The sequence below is a fragment of the Trichechus manatus genome, unplaced genomic scaffold, assembly GCF_000243295.1.
Source record: "Trichechus manatus latirostris isolate Lorelei unplaced genomic scaffold, TriManLat1.0 scaffold00002, whole genome shotgun sequence".
Lineage (NCBI taxonomy): Eukaryota > Metazoa > Chordata > Mammalia > Sirenia > Trichechidae > Trichechus > Trichechus manatus.
In genome coordinates, this window is record NW_004443938.1 from 44,880,246 (window position 1) to 44,898,230 (window position 17,985).

Below are 17,985 nucleotides of genomic sequence, written 5' to 3' on the forward strand. Positions count from 1 at the left end.
GATCTTGGATTTGTCATCCCGTGTAGCTACATGAGTCAGGAGATGCTTCCAGCCTGATGCCTGACCCACGTACTTGGGACTTGCCAGCCCTACAACTGCATGAGTTATTTCCTTGAGACAAATCTCCCTCTTTCTACATACACATTGCTAGTTTTGTTTCTCTAGAGAACCCAGCCTAAGACATTGTTCTAGAATGAAGTTGTATGGCTAAGTTGTACCGAGCAACTAGCCAAAGATGCGATGCTAAGAGTGTGTTAGCCATCATCTCGATTAGAAACAACACCTTTCTTCTCCCAGTGGATAACACTGTCAGGTAAGATTATTATTATTATTATTTGCTAAAAATTCCATTGTGAGGGAAGTCTCCTGTTTTTATTAAATGTCTTACATTAATAGACTAAAACCATTTATACTGAAAACTGCAAGTGAATCCTTTCTTGCTTAAGTTGATGAATAAAATCTAGGCTAGTCTTCTAAAGACCCTTTTGCAGATGACTGAAAGAGAGGAGAAAAAGGGCACAAAACGCAGACTTTTTTAAGGAAATTAATTTGTTTGGTCAAATTATGACTCAAAAAGACACAATGCAATGATGTTTAAGTTTCTGGTTTTATGTTTCCTACTAGGTCAAAATGCATTTCAGCATTATTCCTTTCTTCTTAAGTGTAGATTGTGATCATTTACTGTAAACTTAAAGAGCCCTAAGTCTCAATACTGTAGTATCAAATGTGTGCTTGTTAATTCTGGAGCTTGGTTCTGCTATGTCCCCAAAGCCTAAAAATTATTATCAAACAAGAAAATCAAGTAATTAAGCTCTCTGCTCTGAATCTGATCTATACTCACTACCTTCAGCATAAAAGGGTATTCACTCAAGTGGCAAGTTTAACTCTCTAATAATGAACTTGGATCAGGGAAATGATTTGTTAATGCTTTCACGAACATTGAGAGTATAGGAGCTGATTTTTTCCCAACCCCACACACCAAATCCACCGTGGTTTTCAGTGGCCTGGACAGGAAGCCAAAGCCAACATGCATGGAAAAGGATGACAAAAAGTATTAATAGGAGTAAAAAAAACCAAAAACCAAAGAAAACCAAACCCATTGCCGTCAAGATGATTCCGATTCATAGCAACCCTATAGGACAGAGTAGACCTGCCCCACAGGGTTTCCAAGGAGCAGAAGCTGGATTTGAACTGCTGACCTTCTGGTTAACAGCTGTGCTCTAAACTACTGCACCACCAGTTGCCTTCACAAAGTCCATCTGAGTGAGCTCTTCTCCTTGTAATGACTGCAGGGCATGTTGCAAACTCAGCAATTTATGGTCAGCTGCCTTTTGTACTCAGACATAGTCAAATAAAACAAGCTCTTATTTAGATTGAAATAACTGGTTTATTATTCATGGACTTGAGAAAGAAACTGAATTAAATTCAGTTTCAAATCTCAATTATCACCAACTGAATACAGAAAGAATTTAATACAGGTGTACCAATTAGTTTTATTAACATACATAGGTAAAATATACATGTTTTACTTGATATACTTGTTTTGAGGGACCCTTCTTGGAGTTAAACTTATTTTTATTAGTTGGCTGGGCATGATACAGGTTGAACACCCCTCAGCTCCAAGGCCTTGGCAAAATTAACCTCCAATGGCTTGCCGGTTCCTTTGGTGAGCCTCAGGGATCGGATGCATCCTCGGAACGGAATGTTGGTCGTCAGGCCAAACTGATTGAGGCCGCCTGAAAAAGAAAAAAAAAAAAAAAAAAAAAAAACTGAGAAGGCTTAATTTAGAAAAGTTGCTTTTATGTTATGAATATGTTTCAAAGTCAGCTCTTAGCTTGAGATTAAATTGGAAGGCTGTTTTATGTAAAGTTTTGTCAGTTTGTCATATTGTGGTGACTTGCACGCTACTATGATGCTGAAAGTTATGCTGGTATTTCAAACACCAGCAAATATCTATTGTGGACAAGCTTCAGTGGAACTTCCAGACTAAGACAGACCAGGAAGAAAGACTTGGTGATCTACATCTGAAAATTAGCCAATGAAAGCCTTATGAATCATAACAGAATACTGTCCAATGCAGTGCCGGAAAATGAGCCCCCTAGGTTGGTAGGCATTCCTAATACACAGTAGCTACAACAATGGACTCAGGTATATCAAAGGTCATGAAGATGGTGCAGAACTGGGCAACATTTCATTCTGTTTTCTCACGGGGTTGCCATGAGTAGGAGTTGACTCAATGGCCATTAACAATGACAGCAATGTTAAGAGCTTGTCTCACAGTCAGCTGTTAGCTTGAGATTAAACTGGAAGGCTGTCTTATGAAGTTAGTGAGTTTGTTTTAACTTTACAAACAGTTCAGTTTATAGAGAAATAACAACTTTTTATAGTTATATATTATGAAATGTGAAAACTTCTAGAAGTATACATTTTAAGGCATTAAACAGAGAATTGTTTTGGAATGAACTAATTTACAGTTGTGACTTAAAACTATTAAATTTCATTTAAGAAAACAAAGCAATTGATCAAATACTCCAAATACTGAATTAGGACATGTGTTTTTAAAGGGGACTTTATTACTTTCTTACATTGTAAACGTATATCCTAACAGGTTAAATTGGTTGAAAACTCTTACAAAAGCTTCTTCCTCTTATTAAGGAAAGACTGCCTTCTTTCAGCAGGCCTACTAGGTGCTAACTAGCATGCCATTTCTTAAGTGAGGTAGACTGTGAATGGAGAATTGCATTATATCCTTTGTAATCTTGGGGTTACTCCGGATTGAAGCAGAAGTGGGTCTTTTTAAAACTCAGAAGCAACTTTGGAAAGAGGAGCTCTGAATTGGTCCCCATTTCTCCTAGATCTTTTTCTCTGTCAACCACTGCTGAATATATGTTTCGTTAAGCAAAGCAGCTTTGGGGACAAAAGTTTCTCTTGCCAAAATGATGAAAGAGCATTCCAAGAGTCTGTATTATTACAGTACTTAATAAACGGCACTTAGCTTATTTCTCATCAAGTTGGTCACTCTTATTTATGGGCACTTTAGGTAACCCTCGGTGGTTCATATGCTATACTTAATAGGCTGGAGAGGGATTTTTGAATGCAGATTTATTGCTTGGGTTTTTTTGAATATAAATATAAATGCTATAATAACCTAAGGGAGAAATTAGTTACATTTAACCCAATGATTTCCAGAACTTGAGGAAATAAGTTCCATAACATTTTATGATTCCTCTGGTATATTAATTTAAAATCATCAGAAAGAACACCACCTCCGGTGCCAATTCTGTTAAATGTTTCATATCTTTTACAAGTCAAATTCATTTCCTCTAGTCTCAATCTCCCTACAAATGAAATTTTGGGGGCTATCATGAAAAGCTTAGTCCCATGTGGTTCGTATAAGTAATATGCTCATTTTACACACTGGAAATTTTAGTGAAGGTGTTATTTATGGATGTAGATTCTAAAGCTAGGGCCCAAGTACACTTGAATTCACATTCCTGGACATATTTATATGAATATAAATATTTTCAAAACAACTAACGTAAGAAAGCAAAGGCATTCTTGCTGGGGTAGCCAGCACTGACCTGGGAAACCTCCAACAAACACAGGGTCATTTGTATCAGCTGACGTAGAAGCTTGGTTTGGGCTTTGGGCTTCCACCTGGTTCCCATCAACTGTCAGCTCAATGCGGTGTTTGATCTTGTTGGCAGTGACCTTGTGCCATTGTCCATCACACAAACGCCCTGGGATTCCAGCATCATAGACCACAGTGAATCGGCCAGCTCCATTGTCCACATGAAACATGAGCTAGAAAGTAGGGAATTGAACAGTCACAGATGGTTTCATTAGAGGGTATCATAATGGTTCACAGAGTACAATTATCAGGTCCGTAGGAAAGATGTTGGCTGGAAGAGTTTGATACATAACTGGGTCATATTAAAAAAAAATTAAAATGCGACAGAAATTAAAATACAAATGTTATTTCCAGTATTCATAAATAATGTTTTTTGTATTTGAGCATTGCTGGGGGAAATAGACAAGATGTATGAAATAGGTAATAATTCTGCTTTCAGAAAATGCAAAATACAATTTGAGGTCAAATAACAAGAAAAAGACCTAGTATACACAAGAACAATTCTGCCACAGTTCTTTTTAGAGTGTTATAGTTCTTAGTGTACCTTATAACCTTTTATTAAAAGATGTTGTTTAAATTGATTCACTAATTTGATTTACAAATACATTGTAAGGATTATTGCCATTGTTTTTAAATTTAAACTTTTGATGTTGTGATTGTAGTTTTCTTTCCTACATTGGCTCTATTTGCACACAGGATGAAAAGTTACATAAATTACTTTTGGGGGCACGCTTCATGTCACAGGTGCCAAAGTATTTGAGCCAGAAGGCCAGTTAATTTCCTAACAATGAATAAGTTAGATTGGAAATTCTTGTCTAAAAGAAAAAAAAAAATCTGTTTTTAGTAATATGGAAAGGTCCCTGAAATTTGAGATGACAGAATTCTTTTGAAGCTGATGAAGACAAGAAACATATTGAAACAATAAAAAGATATAATACAATTGACAGCACATTTGAAGAAGTAAAAGAAAAGTAGTAACATTTTTAAAAAAAGATTGAAAGTGCAAGTAAATAGGTGAAAAGTTCGTAAACTATAGTGTTGTAAATATTAATTGTTTTACTATGCAGGGCGCGGTTTGTAGTAACAGGATTTTACAGGATATTGGCAAGAAGTCCATATGCACTGAATAGGAACTTGATACATTTGGCAAGTTGATAGTAACTGCAGTTATGAGCAGGTGATGAAATAAAGCGCACTACAAAAAAGATGTAGTGAAAGTGTGTTCTGAAAATATGGCAAAACATTAAGTGTTGCTTATTTGTTCACTCTTTTTGTCTCTGAGATCCTGGATTTTTTTTGCTATATTGCCTTTGAGGATGACTTGGGACCTGAGGGGAGGCAGGTAGAAGGCAAAGGAAAGAGTATTTTAGATCACTGTGGGTCTTGGGAAGGCGGCAAAAACACCGTAATAGTGAAATATGGAATTGAAGTATGATTCCTATTTAATAGCCAAATAGGAAACGTGAAATTTCTGGCTTTACCTCCTCTTCTCATCTGCTCCCCATAGGTACCAAGTATATACAAACAGATCCTATCACTGCAGGTTGCTGGTGATAGGCAGGCAGGGACTAAAGAGATATATTGAATTAGATTATCCATTTTCTTGGTAAGCAAATTGATAAAATACTTTTGCTATTAATTTGTTCTGTTTTAATAATGGTATCTGAATGCTTTTAAATAAAAATCGAGAAAACTATATCATGTCAGCTGGAGACCTTGGATTCTGAGAGGTGTCTACCCTATTATCAGAGGCGAAGACTGATTTTAGTTGATGCAAGTCCCTTCCTCCATTGGAATCAATAGTTTTATAAACTGTGTTTTCATAGAGGAGAATAACAGTGTTCTTTTAGCAGCACAATTAGAGCTTGAGATCTAAACCACCTGGTTTCGTATTAGTCAACACAACTGGCTTGCTTTGGAATGAGTACTTTCAAAGTTTACACTGGCCCACAGAATAAACACACATGAATTGAGATAATCTAGGATAAAAAAAGATACGATCTAGGTTTCTCCAAGCAAAGAATATAGTGGGGCTTCCATCTGAAGAGTTCAAAATAAGAGTTCTCTACATATGAATGACATTACGAAGAGGAGCTCCAGAAATGTTCAGACTGCTGACATTCACCTTTTCATCAATCATTTCGATACCCATTCCGTCCATTTTTTGGCTGCTAATTCCCAGAAGAACTCCAGTGGTCCTAGTTGTGCGGAATTCGAATTCTATAAGAAGGTCCAATCCCACCTTGAATCCACCAACTGTAAAATGAAGATTTTTTTTAAATTGTAGTGTAGAGTTTAGGGAATGTTACTTCAAATTTGTACAATGCAATGATTGTACTAGATTTCAATTCATATGTTAATCAATTATAATGAGGACTGTCAGTTACAGATTCCCATATGGCCTTTACTTCCACCATCATATCACTTAACACACTTTATTGGTTATTGCTTATTTTCTTGGCTATCTTCCCTGCTAGAATGTAGGTTCTGTGACAGCAGGGACTTTGTCTTTATTGCTCACCAACTGATTCCTAGTGTCTAGCAAAGTATGTGGCACATATAAAACAAAACAAAATCCTGTGCTGTCAAGTTGATTTTGATCATGGCGACCTCAAGTTTTACAGAGTAGAGTTGCTCTATAGGGTCTTCTTGGCTGTAATCTTTGCTAAAGCACTTTGCCAGGCTTTTCTTCTCTGGCACCACTGGCTGGGTTTGAACTGTCAACCTCTAGGATAGTAGTTGAGCACAAACCATTTGAACAACCCAGGGATCTCTATCTGGCATAACAAAAAACCAAACCCATTACCGTCGAGTAGATTCCGACTCATAGCGACACTATAGGACAGAGTGGAACTTCCTCACAGGGTTTCCAAAGCTTTAACCTATACAGAAGCAGACTGCCCCATTTTTCTCCCATGGAATGGCTGGTGGGTTTGAACTGCTGACCTTTTGGTTAGCAACTGATCACCTTAACCATTGTGCCACACATAGTGGAGGTTTAATATATATTGGTTGAATAAATGAATGAATAAACATACATGGAGACTGACTCAAAGATTCTCACAGTGAGGTATGATGTTAGAAGTCTCTCTGTTGGACTGAGCAAGAAAAGCTTTTCAGTGATTCTTCAGTAAAATTTTACTGGAACATTCTAAAAGGTACCGCAATGATTTGAAAGGGTTCAAAAGTTCCCGAATATTTTATTTATAAAGAGAGGAAATACAAGTACTATCTGGATGGGAAGATTCTGGGTTTTAGCAGACTTCTCTAGTTCATTCAGTTCACTCTTTTTTCTACAGTTTTTCATATTTGATTTACTTGTTTATTTAGTTTTTAGCAAATATTTAAGACATGCGTCTTAGAAACAAAGTGATACTGAACTATTCCATGAAGCCATCGTTAAACTAAATGTCAGTTTAACCTAATTAATAAAGAACGTTTGCCTCGAGCCTAGCACTCTTATAAAGAATTACCTATATGGGTGTAAACTGACAACAGTTAATCTAAAGCACAGATGAGAACTTCAAGGGTTTAATGGCGATGAAACAATATGGGTAGAGATAGAATGGTGATACAATGTGAAGTATGTACTCAATGTTATTGAACTGTTCAGGTAGAAACTGTGAATGGAGGTATGTTTGGTTGTAAATTTTGCCACCAAAAATAAAATGTTATTAAAAAAAAGAAACAAACTGATTTATTATGATTCATGCTATACAACATCAACGACATGGAGTATTAGGGAAGAACTTCATGAAAATTTTCTCCATATCTTCTATTTGTTAGACAGCAGAAGAAATACATGCTATGGGTAACCACAACTGTCTCCAAAGAAGGGTGGAACTTGTTATGTGGAAGGCTTTTTTGGGCAAAGACGGGCCTAGAAAAGATCTTAAAAGTAAAGGGTAAAAGAAGTAACTTGTTTTGAAAAACAAAACAGAAGGAATTGGTTTCTGTTCCTGAAGGGAGATGCAAGAAAAGAGAACAGAGGAATGACATAAAGCAGTTCAGCTGAGGACAGTGGGGAGGAGCAGAGGCCAGCAAAAACAAAAGAAAACAAAACAGTGATGGGGTGACTGTAAAGCTTTCAAGAATAAAGATGTCTAAGGATTAAATTGAAGCTGTATGTTTTCCAGTGAAGTAACCTTCTCCCCTGACCACCCAAGTCTGATGTAGATTGTATTATACTCTGTGTTGAGGGGTGGCAAGGGTTCTTGGAAACTGGGAATGGCTAATTTTCTGGTGTAGAGTGATATAGAACCTGAAGAGCCCAGTCAGGATGGCAAATCAATCCATTGACTGCATATGCTTGCCATCAAATATACCCAAGAGAATATCAGCCATCTGTGTATTTGCAGAAATCTTGGTTAAAGGCTTTGGACTTCCACAGCGCATAGAATTTGACGCTCAGTATAACCCTCCTACGTTTTTCTGTTTTCTGCTTATGCATAGGTGAGGTTCTCTACCTATACTCTTTGTTGGAGGGCCCTGTCCTTCCACTTCCCGTATCTTTTCATGTCAGTGCTAAACTCGTCTTCTAAATCCTAGCTGAATGCTACTTCCTCCATGAAACTTTTCTTGATTTTCCCAATCAAATTTAATCTTTTTTATAAATATTCACAGAACTTGGCTGTATGTCTTTTATATTCATAATCATTCCTACTTGTTTTCTTGTGATTTCTCAGCATATGGAATCTTACTGCTTGATAATACAGTCTTGAAGGAGGGAACTATGTCTTATTTACTTCTGTTTCCCATAATAGCTTGTACATATTATATGTTCATTTTTTTAATGAACAAATGAATGTGTCTATTTAATTATATGCTTAAATATTCTATTTTAAAGTAGGTTAATGTCAGATTTATTTTAGTATCATATAGAAGTGATTTCATATTTTTATTTCCACGTTGTACATTCACTATCAGTGATCCAAATTTGTCCTAGAAACGCTCATTGGAAAGGGAGGAATGCTTAACGAAAGTTTGGGAAAGGTGCACTCATCACCATCAACAAGAAATGGGTACAAGTATGTGTGCTTTATGGGGGAGAGGCATGAAATGAGTCCTGCAAAACACTGGAGTGGGAGAAAGGAAGACGGTGTCTCATCTTTAGAAGGGCAGAAGAGGAACATGGGAAAGTACATAAAATTGCATAGAATAAATATATAAGCCATTTTGCAGAATTTCACTTGTTTCACTGTTGATTTCCAGTGAAGGAAATGGATGGAATAAACTCTGCAAGTAGCCTTTTACTTTATTCTAATAGTCATTATCAGAATTAGATACATTAATTTTTAAGAGATATTTTTATTACTTCTGTAAATTTCATTTCTGGTTTAAATAAAAGATACTAGTTTAGGATCCCAGGGACTTTTATTTTTTTGGTAAAAACAAAAAGTTAATATTTGTACCTGGTTCCTATTAAAAAGGAAGGGAATGGAAGAACCTCACCTGCTGTGGCAAAACCTGTTCCATCAAAGTATGTTCCCTTCTGAGCATTTGCAAAACATGTCCCAACATGGAAGCTGGAAGTTGGTTTTTCAAGGTCAGCAGGGGCCTCTGCCATATGAAGATTCCTGATACAGCCGTCAATGCTGTAGGTCACCTAAATGTTCAAGTCAGAAAAAACAAATGTCAGGTTTTAATAGACCTTTGCCTTTATGTGGAATGCAATCATTTGTAAGGAGCTCTGTGTATGTAATCTTTAGTCAGTTGTCTATAGCAGCCCCAAAGGCTGTCAGGGTCTGCATCATCACCCCAGACTTCACAGCATGGTGCAGAGATTCCTATGTTGTACCTCTCAACTAGAATGTATCTAGCCTAGAATATGATCATTCTGATTTGAGGTGGTTCCTATATCGCTAATGGGACCACTGGCTTGACAGAGCTGTGCGCCCCACTTGGATGTCATAATTTTGAATTAGTCTCTATGCTCCTGATTTCAGGTTTCTATTAATAGCTTATTTACTACATATACATTTTGTCATAATTGATGTTCAATTCTATTTGAAAAAGATAATTAGGTTTGGTTCAGTGTTTTTTCCTTTTGGAAATCTAATGAAAACAGTGTACCCTTCCCTAAGAAAATGCACATACCCATAAAACTTGAATGTTTGAAATATCTGGTGTTCAGGAACTCTAGAAATAAATCAACCATACTCTGCTCCAGTATACTTCATCTAGTTTTGGGAACTCACATTAATCACTTTTGCCACTCTTAATTCAGAGACTCTCATTTTTGACAGGGCAATAACTATGAAAGAAGAATAGTATTGATCGTCCACAGAGAAGTCAAATACTGAGAACCACACTATAATGGGCAATTGTCTTTGATGAATTAACAAATCTACATATATTTATCATGTGTTCTAATTTCAGTATAGAAATGTATCACATTTGTACGCAATGTGTTCTCTGAAAACACCAATCCTCTGTGCTCTTCGAATAATGATATCCAAAGCAAACCAAGACAGATGGTTTGACAAAAAATTATTTTGTGAATATTGATCTACAAAACTGTGAAGACTTTAAATTCTGAATCCAATATTGGATAATTGTACTCTAAATACTGAATCTCTCGATATATGCTAAGTTTCTGGTCCTGAAACATGAACATCAACACCATCATCATCATCTTCCTTGCTGTCTATATGACAGGTAATTTTTAAAGCACTTTAAATCTATTACCTCATTTAATCTTTACAGCAACCCTATTCATTTGGTGGTGGTTCAGTGGCAGAAATTTTGCCTTCCATGTGGGAGATCCAGGTTGGATTCCTAGCCAATGCACCTCAAATGCAGCCACCATCTGTCAGTGGAAGGTTGCATATTGCTGTAACGCTAAACAGGTTTCACAGAGTTATCAGACTAAGACAGACCAGGAAGAAAGTCCTGGTGATCTACTTCTGAAAAATCAGCCAATGAAAACTCTGTGGATCACAATGGTCCAATCCTATATTATGCATGGGGTCCCCATGAGTTGAGGGCCAACTCAATGGCAGATAGCAGCACAACATTAGTACCCTATTTTATAAATGAGGGAACTTTGTCAAAGAAAAGTAAGTAACTTGCTCAAGCTCACACAGCTAGTCAATAGTGAAGCAGATATTCAAACCAAGGGAGTTTGGCTCCAGAGTCCCCACTTTGGTCTGTGATACTGCCTTTCATAGTCAAATCTTCCTATAAAATCTTCCATCAGTTTTCAGAAAAGATATTTCTTATTGATTGTGGGCAAATGTGACCTAATAATTCAAAATACATACATGAATAAATAACTCAGCCAATTATTTAGACAACAAAGAAACAAATTAGACACTTACTGGACCAATTCTTCGGGTAGTGTAGTTGATCGGTAGACCTCCAACATACAACATTCCCACAACGTCCAGGATATCAGCTTTCTTGGGACTGATGGTTCTGTTGGAGGCATCATCTACATAAAGAATTCCTTCTTGCTTAATTCGCATAATCTTAATCTACAAAAAACAAGAGGAGCCATTAATACTAAGCTTGGACAAATTTCAAACAGAGTATAAGACATGAACTTTTATCATATTCCTAAGGAAAAAGGAAATAACTTTCACTGAGTGCCTCGTGTGTGTGAAGCCTATAATATAAGTGAAATTAGGCCTATGTTGCAAACTATCTCCTTGTTGCAAATTCTGTCCTCTTCATTACTGTTCTCTCTAAAAGAGTACGAAATTTTTCTGGGTAAGTTTTAGATAGAAGATTCTTCTATGGGTTGCCAAGTGTGCATCTGTATCAAGAGGTAGACATGTTGGAAGGAACCTTGCAGATGGATGGCACTGTCATGAATTAAGTGGGCTACAAAATGAAAGTCCAGGTTTAAACGTGCATTAATTAGATTGAGCAAAGCCTGGGCTAATCAACACAATTTTAGATAGCCTACATTACTCTGCCCCTCTCTACAGAATTAAAGGAAGAGCAGTGCAACCAGGCTGCACTGCCATTTCTGTAGCACCTGATTAGTACCAAGCCAGGGAGGAAGGGTAGACTTTGCACTTTTGTTTATTTTAGGTTCTTTGGCTTTCTATATGATATGAAAAGTCAAAAGTTAATATATCAAATCCAGCAACTAATGATATCCTACTCCAAAAATTAAAACATTTTATTGGTCTACTTTGGGAAGCTTTACTTAAGAGGCTATCATAGATGCAGACATAAATTCTGAGATTTTATTTTAATCAGGCAGTATATTATCTATTTGCAATCATGCCAAAGAGGACAATAAGCTGTCAAATAAGCCTTCTGTGACCATAATAGTACCAGTTTCTGGGTGTAGCCAAAGTTTTTAAAGTTGTTTCAAATGAATGTAGGTGGAAATGATACCTTAGAGCCCTTTAAACACAAGATAGCAAAGATTCCAAACTCTTTGGTTTTTCACAGACCAGTAGGGGTTGGGTGTGTGTGTGGGGTAACTCTTTGGGCCCATCCTCGTGTTGACAACTTTTAGTTTTGTCAAACATTATTTCATAAAAGAGAGGCCATTTTAGTACCTTAAAACTGGGACAATATAATCTCAGAATAAATATTCTTCCTTTAAATGGAAGAAATAGAGCTTTATGATTAACACATTCCAATGTCATATATTTCTCACTTCCAGAAGGAAAAATGTCTTCAACTGCCTGGCCCTAGATTGTGGGCAGATGTTTGATAGAACCGTCTAGTACCATGATGAAGCATGTAAGTACTCAGATGTAAACCTACCCAGGTCTAACCACATTTTCCAAGGTTGTGGCAGCTCTATAAGGCACTTGCTCTATTTTTAGTCTCCGCCACTTTCCAGTAGCCCCATAGCAAGTGTCTGCACTGGCAAAACAGTACTGGCAGTAGGGGAACACTGATGGCTACCACCTGTACTCTGTACCCACATCTGAGGCCACTGCCAGTATCTTGGGGTCTATAATACCTTGTGCCACTGGCCATCATTGATTTTAGCGGGGATCATGGTTTTGGTGTCACCACTTCCTAAGTCATAACTGAAGTAGGGCAATCCATTTCTCAGCTGAACAGTAGCAAAATCAGCATGATTGATCCGAGCCAAGTAAAAAAGCAATCCTGATTCAGCTTCAGTTCGCACTTCAAACTCAATTGTGAGGCTGTGAAATAAAAGCATACAAAATAAAACAGCGCATTCTTCTAAGATACAATGATGGTAGATCATGAGCGCATTTCCATAGAAGTACAGCAAACCTTCTCAGAGATGAGGACTCTCCAGTTCTGCTGATTGCCTAATCTGGGCTCCTCAGGCTCAGAAAAATATAATTCTATTCTCTACTACACTGGATGAATTTAAAAAAAACAAACCACATACTTCATTAATTCATACATATAGTTGATTAAACTTGATTAAATGCAAATACTCAGTACTTCCATTTATCAGTTTTTGCAAAACTTCTCAGAATAATACATACCGGTTCTTAACCTTGGTGTCATCGAATGCAATTGCAATGTGACTATTTTTTGAAAGCCCAAACTGCTTACTCCCCAGCAAAAGAGCTGGTTCTGATTCTGCAGCACAAGGACCCTGTAAAATACCAAGGGGAGAGACAGAAAGGAAGTTACGGACTCTGTTCTTTGAAAACGTAATGTTATTGTTGTCAGGTGTCGTTGAGTCGGTTCCAACGCATAGTGAACCCGTGCACGACAGAACGAAGCACTGCCCGGTCCTGCGCCATCCTCATAATCGTTGCTACGCTTGAGCCCATTGTTGCAGCCACTGTGTCTATCCATCTCGTTGAGGGTCTTCCTCTCTTTTGCTGACCCTCTGCTGGTGTTTAATTGTTTCTGATATATTAGCTTGGTGTCCTTGTATTGTCTTATTTAAGTTCCTTGAGAATAAAAATGGACTCTTATTTATCTCTGTATTCTACTATATACTAGGTACTGATTATTAAATGTCCACTGAATGTGAATCAGTTATCATATATTTTTGAATTACCAAATGAATGTGTTCAACAAATATTTATTGATTAACTAATATTTTCATTATCCTCTAAGGAAAAACATTGCTTTTATTTCTGAGGAAACTAGAATTTCCGTTTCATTTTTACTTTGCTCAGGAGGAGTTTTAGAAGATTGTAACAGGGAAAATGACAAGCTAGCCACCCAGGAGATTATAACAGTAGAAAAACATTTTTCTTCTTGCCCTCCCCATTCCCATTCCCCGTTATATTACTTTTCCTTGAAAATTATTGGTCCACTAGAAGGTTTCCATGAATTTAGACTTTCAAGATGGTGTATCTAAACCTGCAAGTCAGCTCATTCAGGTCCTTAGCCAGTTGCTAGGCAACCAAGCACGTTTTTCAATGTAACTCATCATACACCATTTCAGCTGCCACTGTTCAAAGATCAGCATCCTAGGGTGCTTAAGAGAGAGAGTTAGATATAGGGCTGACTTCATAGGTGTGCTATTTATGCAGTCACTTGGTTTAATGCTCTGCTGTCACTATCCTGAATTTCTTAATAATTTTTGAACAAAGGTCCCTGAATTTTCATTTTGCATTAGGCCCTGCAAATTATATAGCCAGTCCTGGCTAAGTGGACCATATTTGACTACTGTAACCCTCAGCTCAACAGAGTATCAAGGCTTCTCAAATTACCAAAGCCACAATTCTTTTCCCTCTTTTCTGTTTTCTCAAGATCGCTCCATATACAGGTTGGTTAGAAAGGCTTGTAGAACATGCAGTACATGAGAAAATAAATAACCTGTACACTCTGACCAAACCATCTGTTTTTGAGATCTGCACTTAATAGCTCTCAATGGGCCACTGCCCCGTGAGCGCTGACTCGGCAGAGGTTCTCGAGCAGCCCAAGGTAGCCTCTTCGATGAGAAGTGTTCTTCCCGAATAATGCACCTCAGATATGACCCATCAGTACACAGACTATTTCTACTCGGTGAGGAAAAGCCTCATTCTCTTTTCTCTTGAGCTTAGTCAAACCAAGCTGTCTGCCACAGCAGGTAAGAGGTTTACATGTTTTGAAATGCTATGAAATTGGTCTTTATGGAGGTATTTTCTTTCTTACGCCCCAGGATACGGTCAATTATAAAAAGCAGACTGTGGCTGAAATTCCTGAGATATGCATAAACCCAGTAGGTAGGACAGGAAAATGTTCACTCAGAGAGCTGAACACGTGCAGCATCTTCGGAATCAACGTGCAGCACCTTGCCTATTACACTGCCTGCAGAGAGAGCCCGAAAGGAGAAGGCTTTGGAGGCTTAGTGTCTCAGCAGTCAGGGCTGCTATTAACATAATTGGGAACATTTATCAAGCTCTCAGGACATTTCCTGTACAGAGGACCATCGTAACACACATAAGTAGCCTGCGATCTCCCCTTGGAAATCTCTAACAGAATCTTACCAGATATAAGCCCACTGGGGGCAGAATTTGACTAACCCTCAGCTCTGAAAACTCAGGGATTGAAAAGATCAATGAATGTTGAGGAATTAGGGAAAAATAACGTGTAGTCTAAAAGAAAACTACCACCAGATTGTTTCCATCTCATTGTTAAAATTGTGGTCACTTGTCTAGTTATTATAAGCCAATACAAACCAGTTGCTCTCGAGTGGATTCTGACTCATGGCAACACATATGTGTCAGAGTAGAACTGGTCTCCATAGGGTTTTCAATGGTTGTTTTTTTTAAGAAGTAGATCTCCAGGCCTTTCTTCAGAGGCACCTCTGAGTGGACTCAAATTTCCAACCTTTTGGTTAGCAGCTGTGCATATTAACTGTTTGCACCCCCCCCCAAGGACTCCTAGTTAATATATAAAAATGTTAATATAAAATAACGTTTCTAATATAATTTTTAAAATTATCAAGGTGGCAGCTGCAAAGATTAGATAGTTTATTGTTAGTAGCATTATGTTTGGAGAGTTTTGACTTTATATGTTGCCTCATGGCCCTAACATTGTGATACAGTTGCTTCCTGCTAGGCTGTACAGGTATTTCCAAAACTGGTCCTGAGCTGAGCAGTAGTTCTCCATCACGTGGTATCAGATACTCTAGATGGAAAGGGCCCTGCTTAAGTCATGTTAGGAACACCTCTGAGCAGAAAAGGACAGGGACTTTGTAAGGGTCCTTTTGAGAAGTATTGCATACAACCAAAAACCAAATCCATTTCTGCTGAGTTGATTCTGACTCATAGCGACCCTATAGGGCAGAGTAGAACTGTCCCCTAGAATTTCCAAGGAGAGGCTGGTGGATTTGAACTGCTGACCTTTTGGTTTGCAGACAAGCTCTTAACCACTGCTCCACCAGGGCTCCATTGCGTGAAATATCCACTTAAAATTTAGGAAGAAGAGAGCCTTCCAGTGGGGCTCCTTCTTCACTTCTGCAATAGGTGGATCTTGAGAAACAGGTGGAAGCAGTGGTTAATAAAACAGTGTTCTCAGATTGACCAACGATATAGAATACAGTGGTAACAAAGTCATCACTGTAGTTGGCAACCAACAAAGTATAAAACCAGTACAGTAAGTTCATTTTTCTTTCAGAACATCCTGAACAGATGTTTACCATTATTGATTTGCAATGAGAGGGAGCTTACAGATATTTCTTTAATAAAACTTCTACCACCTTCCTTTATAAAACTGATGGTTGAAAAAGGACTGAGAGGTTCCTGTGTAAGAATACTTTTGTATGTATCTACTTTAGAATTGATACAGGGAATAAAATTCTCAGGCCTCTAATCTGGTAAATTTTGGGGTACAAATCTAGATCCCCCCTCTCCCTTGGTTAAAGGGAGACAAAAATGGATTATGTCTGCTTAGCATCACTTTTTGCTGGGTGTATCTGAAAACACGCCTGATGTTAGGACACGTGCAGGACAGCGCCATTTCTCAGCGTTTCACCTGCTGTTGTATTCTCCTCCCCCTCCCTCAAGTCCCTCCCAGGTGATACTGCTCATCCTGGCTTTCAAGCTTTTTTTTTTATTTTTTTAACCTCTAACATTTTAAAGAGGAACATGTGAGATGGAACAGAAAGTTCCCATAGTTCGCACAAGAATAAAACAATCTTGTCATTCAGGATGTTTTCAGTCCTGATTCCTTCCTATAGTCATCAAACTAAGAAAGAGGGCTAGGAGGAAGAGTCTTCAAATGAGCTAATTATAAGGAACTTTTAACACATGGTCACTGCAAGATGAATCTTCCTCCTTCAAGCTAATGTGAACTTGAGGAGAGTCATCATGTTTATGGACATGATGCTTTACCTGTGTTGTTTTGGAAACACTGGTTTCTGAAATGTGTTAAAACAACAATAATAAAAATCAGGGTCACAGTAGAGCTCATCAATCTCAACACGTTACAATTCTGCCACCTGGTGGCGACTCTTTAAAGTACTACCAAATCCCTAAAAAAACGAAACCCATTGCCCTGGAGCCAATTCTGACTCATAACGATTCGACAGGACAGAGTAGAACTTCCCCCATAGGCTCTCCAAGGCTGTAATCTTTACAGAACAGACCACCACATCTTTCTCTCACGGGGCTGGTGGGTTCAAACTGCCAGCCTTTTGGTTAGCAGCCAAGTGCTCAACCCCTGCACCACGTGGGCTCCTTCACTACAAGTATACTTGGGGGTAATGTGATATAAAACCAGGACACAATGTACTAGCTGCTTGTTTGTCTATGCTTGGCAGGTTACTAGTTGTGGTCAGACAGGCACTGGGTGAGGGATCTACATTTGGCAGTTGTTGATGAGAGTAGTGACATGTTCGGAGAGGATTCAGAAGGAAGCCATGCTTCTTTTAGGAAAGTGTTTAGGAAGTGAATAGTGCAGATTAGTAATGGGGTGAACACCTTTCCACTCTCACACTGTTATGCATTTAATTTTAGGTCAAAATTAAGCCGTAGTCATTTGCAACTGGCTGGCTGGTGGCTGGCATTTGGAAATTAGTTATTGGATTCAACATAGCATAGGATTGGTTGATAAACATTCTTTGAATTCAGATTGATCCAGAGCACAAATTTAAATAGCCTTTATCAAAACTGGATATTTGGTCTTGTCATTGAAAGCACCAGATAAAGACGGTTCATGAAAATTGCATAATTTTCTTCTTTCTCAGGTTCATAACCTGTCTAACAAATGTGGGCTAAAATCACATCTGAGAAGCTGGACATGTATTTGTGATGCTCTTTTTATAGATGAATACTAAGTGGAAGATACTTTTTACAGCACTAACTTTAAGGTTCTGAAGTATAATATTCCGACTCAAGCTGTTTATTGAGAAATTGAATTTTGTTAATTCTCTGCATATGAGTTCTTTGGTGGGTATTGGTCATTTGTAGTAATATTGACACACTAATGCCTGAATGGAGCCCCTGGGTGGTACAAAT

General features: G+C 37.9%; 1 protein-coding gene across 1 annotated transcript in view; it reads right to left on the reverse strand.

The window, feature by feature from the left end:
- Positions 1–1,465: 1,465 nt before the first annotated feature.
- The window catches only part of LAMA2 (laminin subunit alpha 2), a gene marked incomplete at its 5' end in the record, with an annotated part of 457,095 nt that continues 440,575 nt past the window's right edge, over positions 1,466–17,985 (reverse strand). Inside the window, 7 exons of the mRNA XM_012554936.2 lie at positions 1,466–1,736; positions 3,582–3,804; positions 5,757–5,887; positions 9,083–9,236; positions 10,951–11,106; positions 12,561–12,750; positions 13,066–13,178. Of these exons, the coding sequence (XP_012410390.1) occupies positions 1,579–1,736; positions 3,582–3,804; positions 5,757–5,887; positions 9,083–9,236; positions 10,951–11,106; positions 12,561–12,750; positions 13,066–13,178 (1,125 nt within the window). The remainder of the gene's footprint in view (positions 1,737–3,581; positions 3,805–5,756; positions 5,888–9,082; positions 9,237–10,950; positions 11,107–12,560; positions 12,751–13,065; positions 13,179–17,985) is intronic.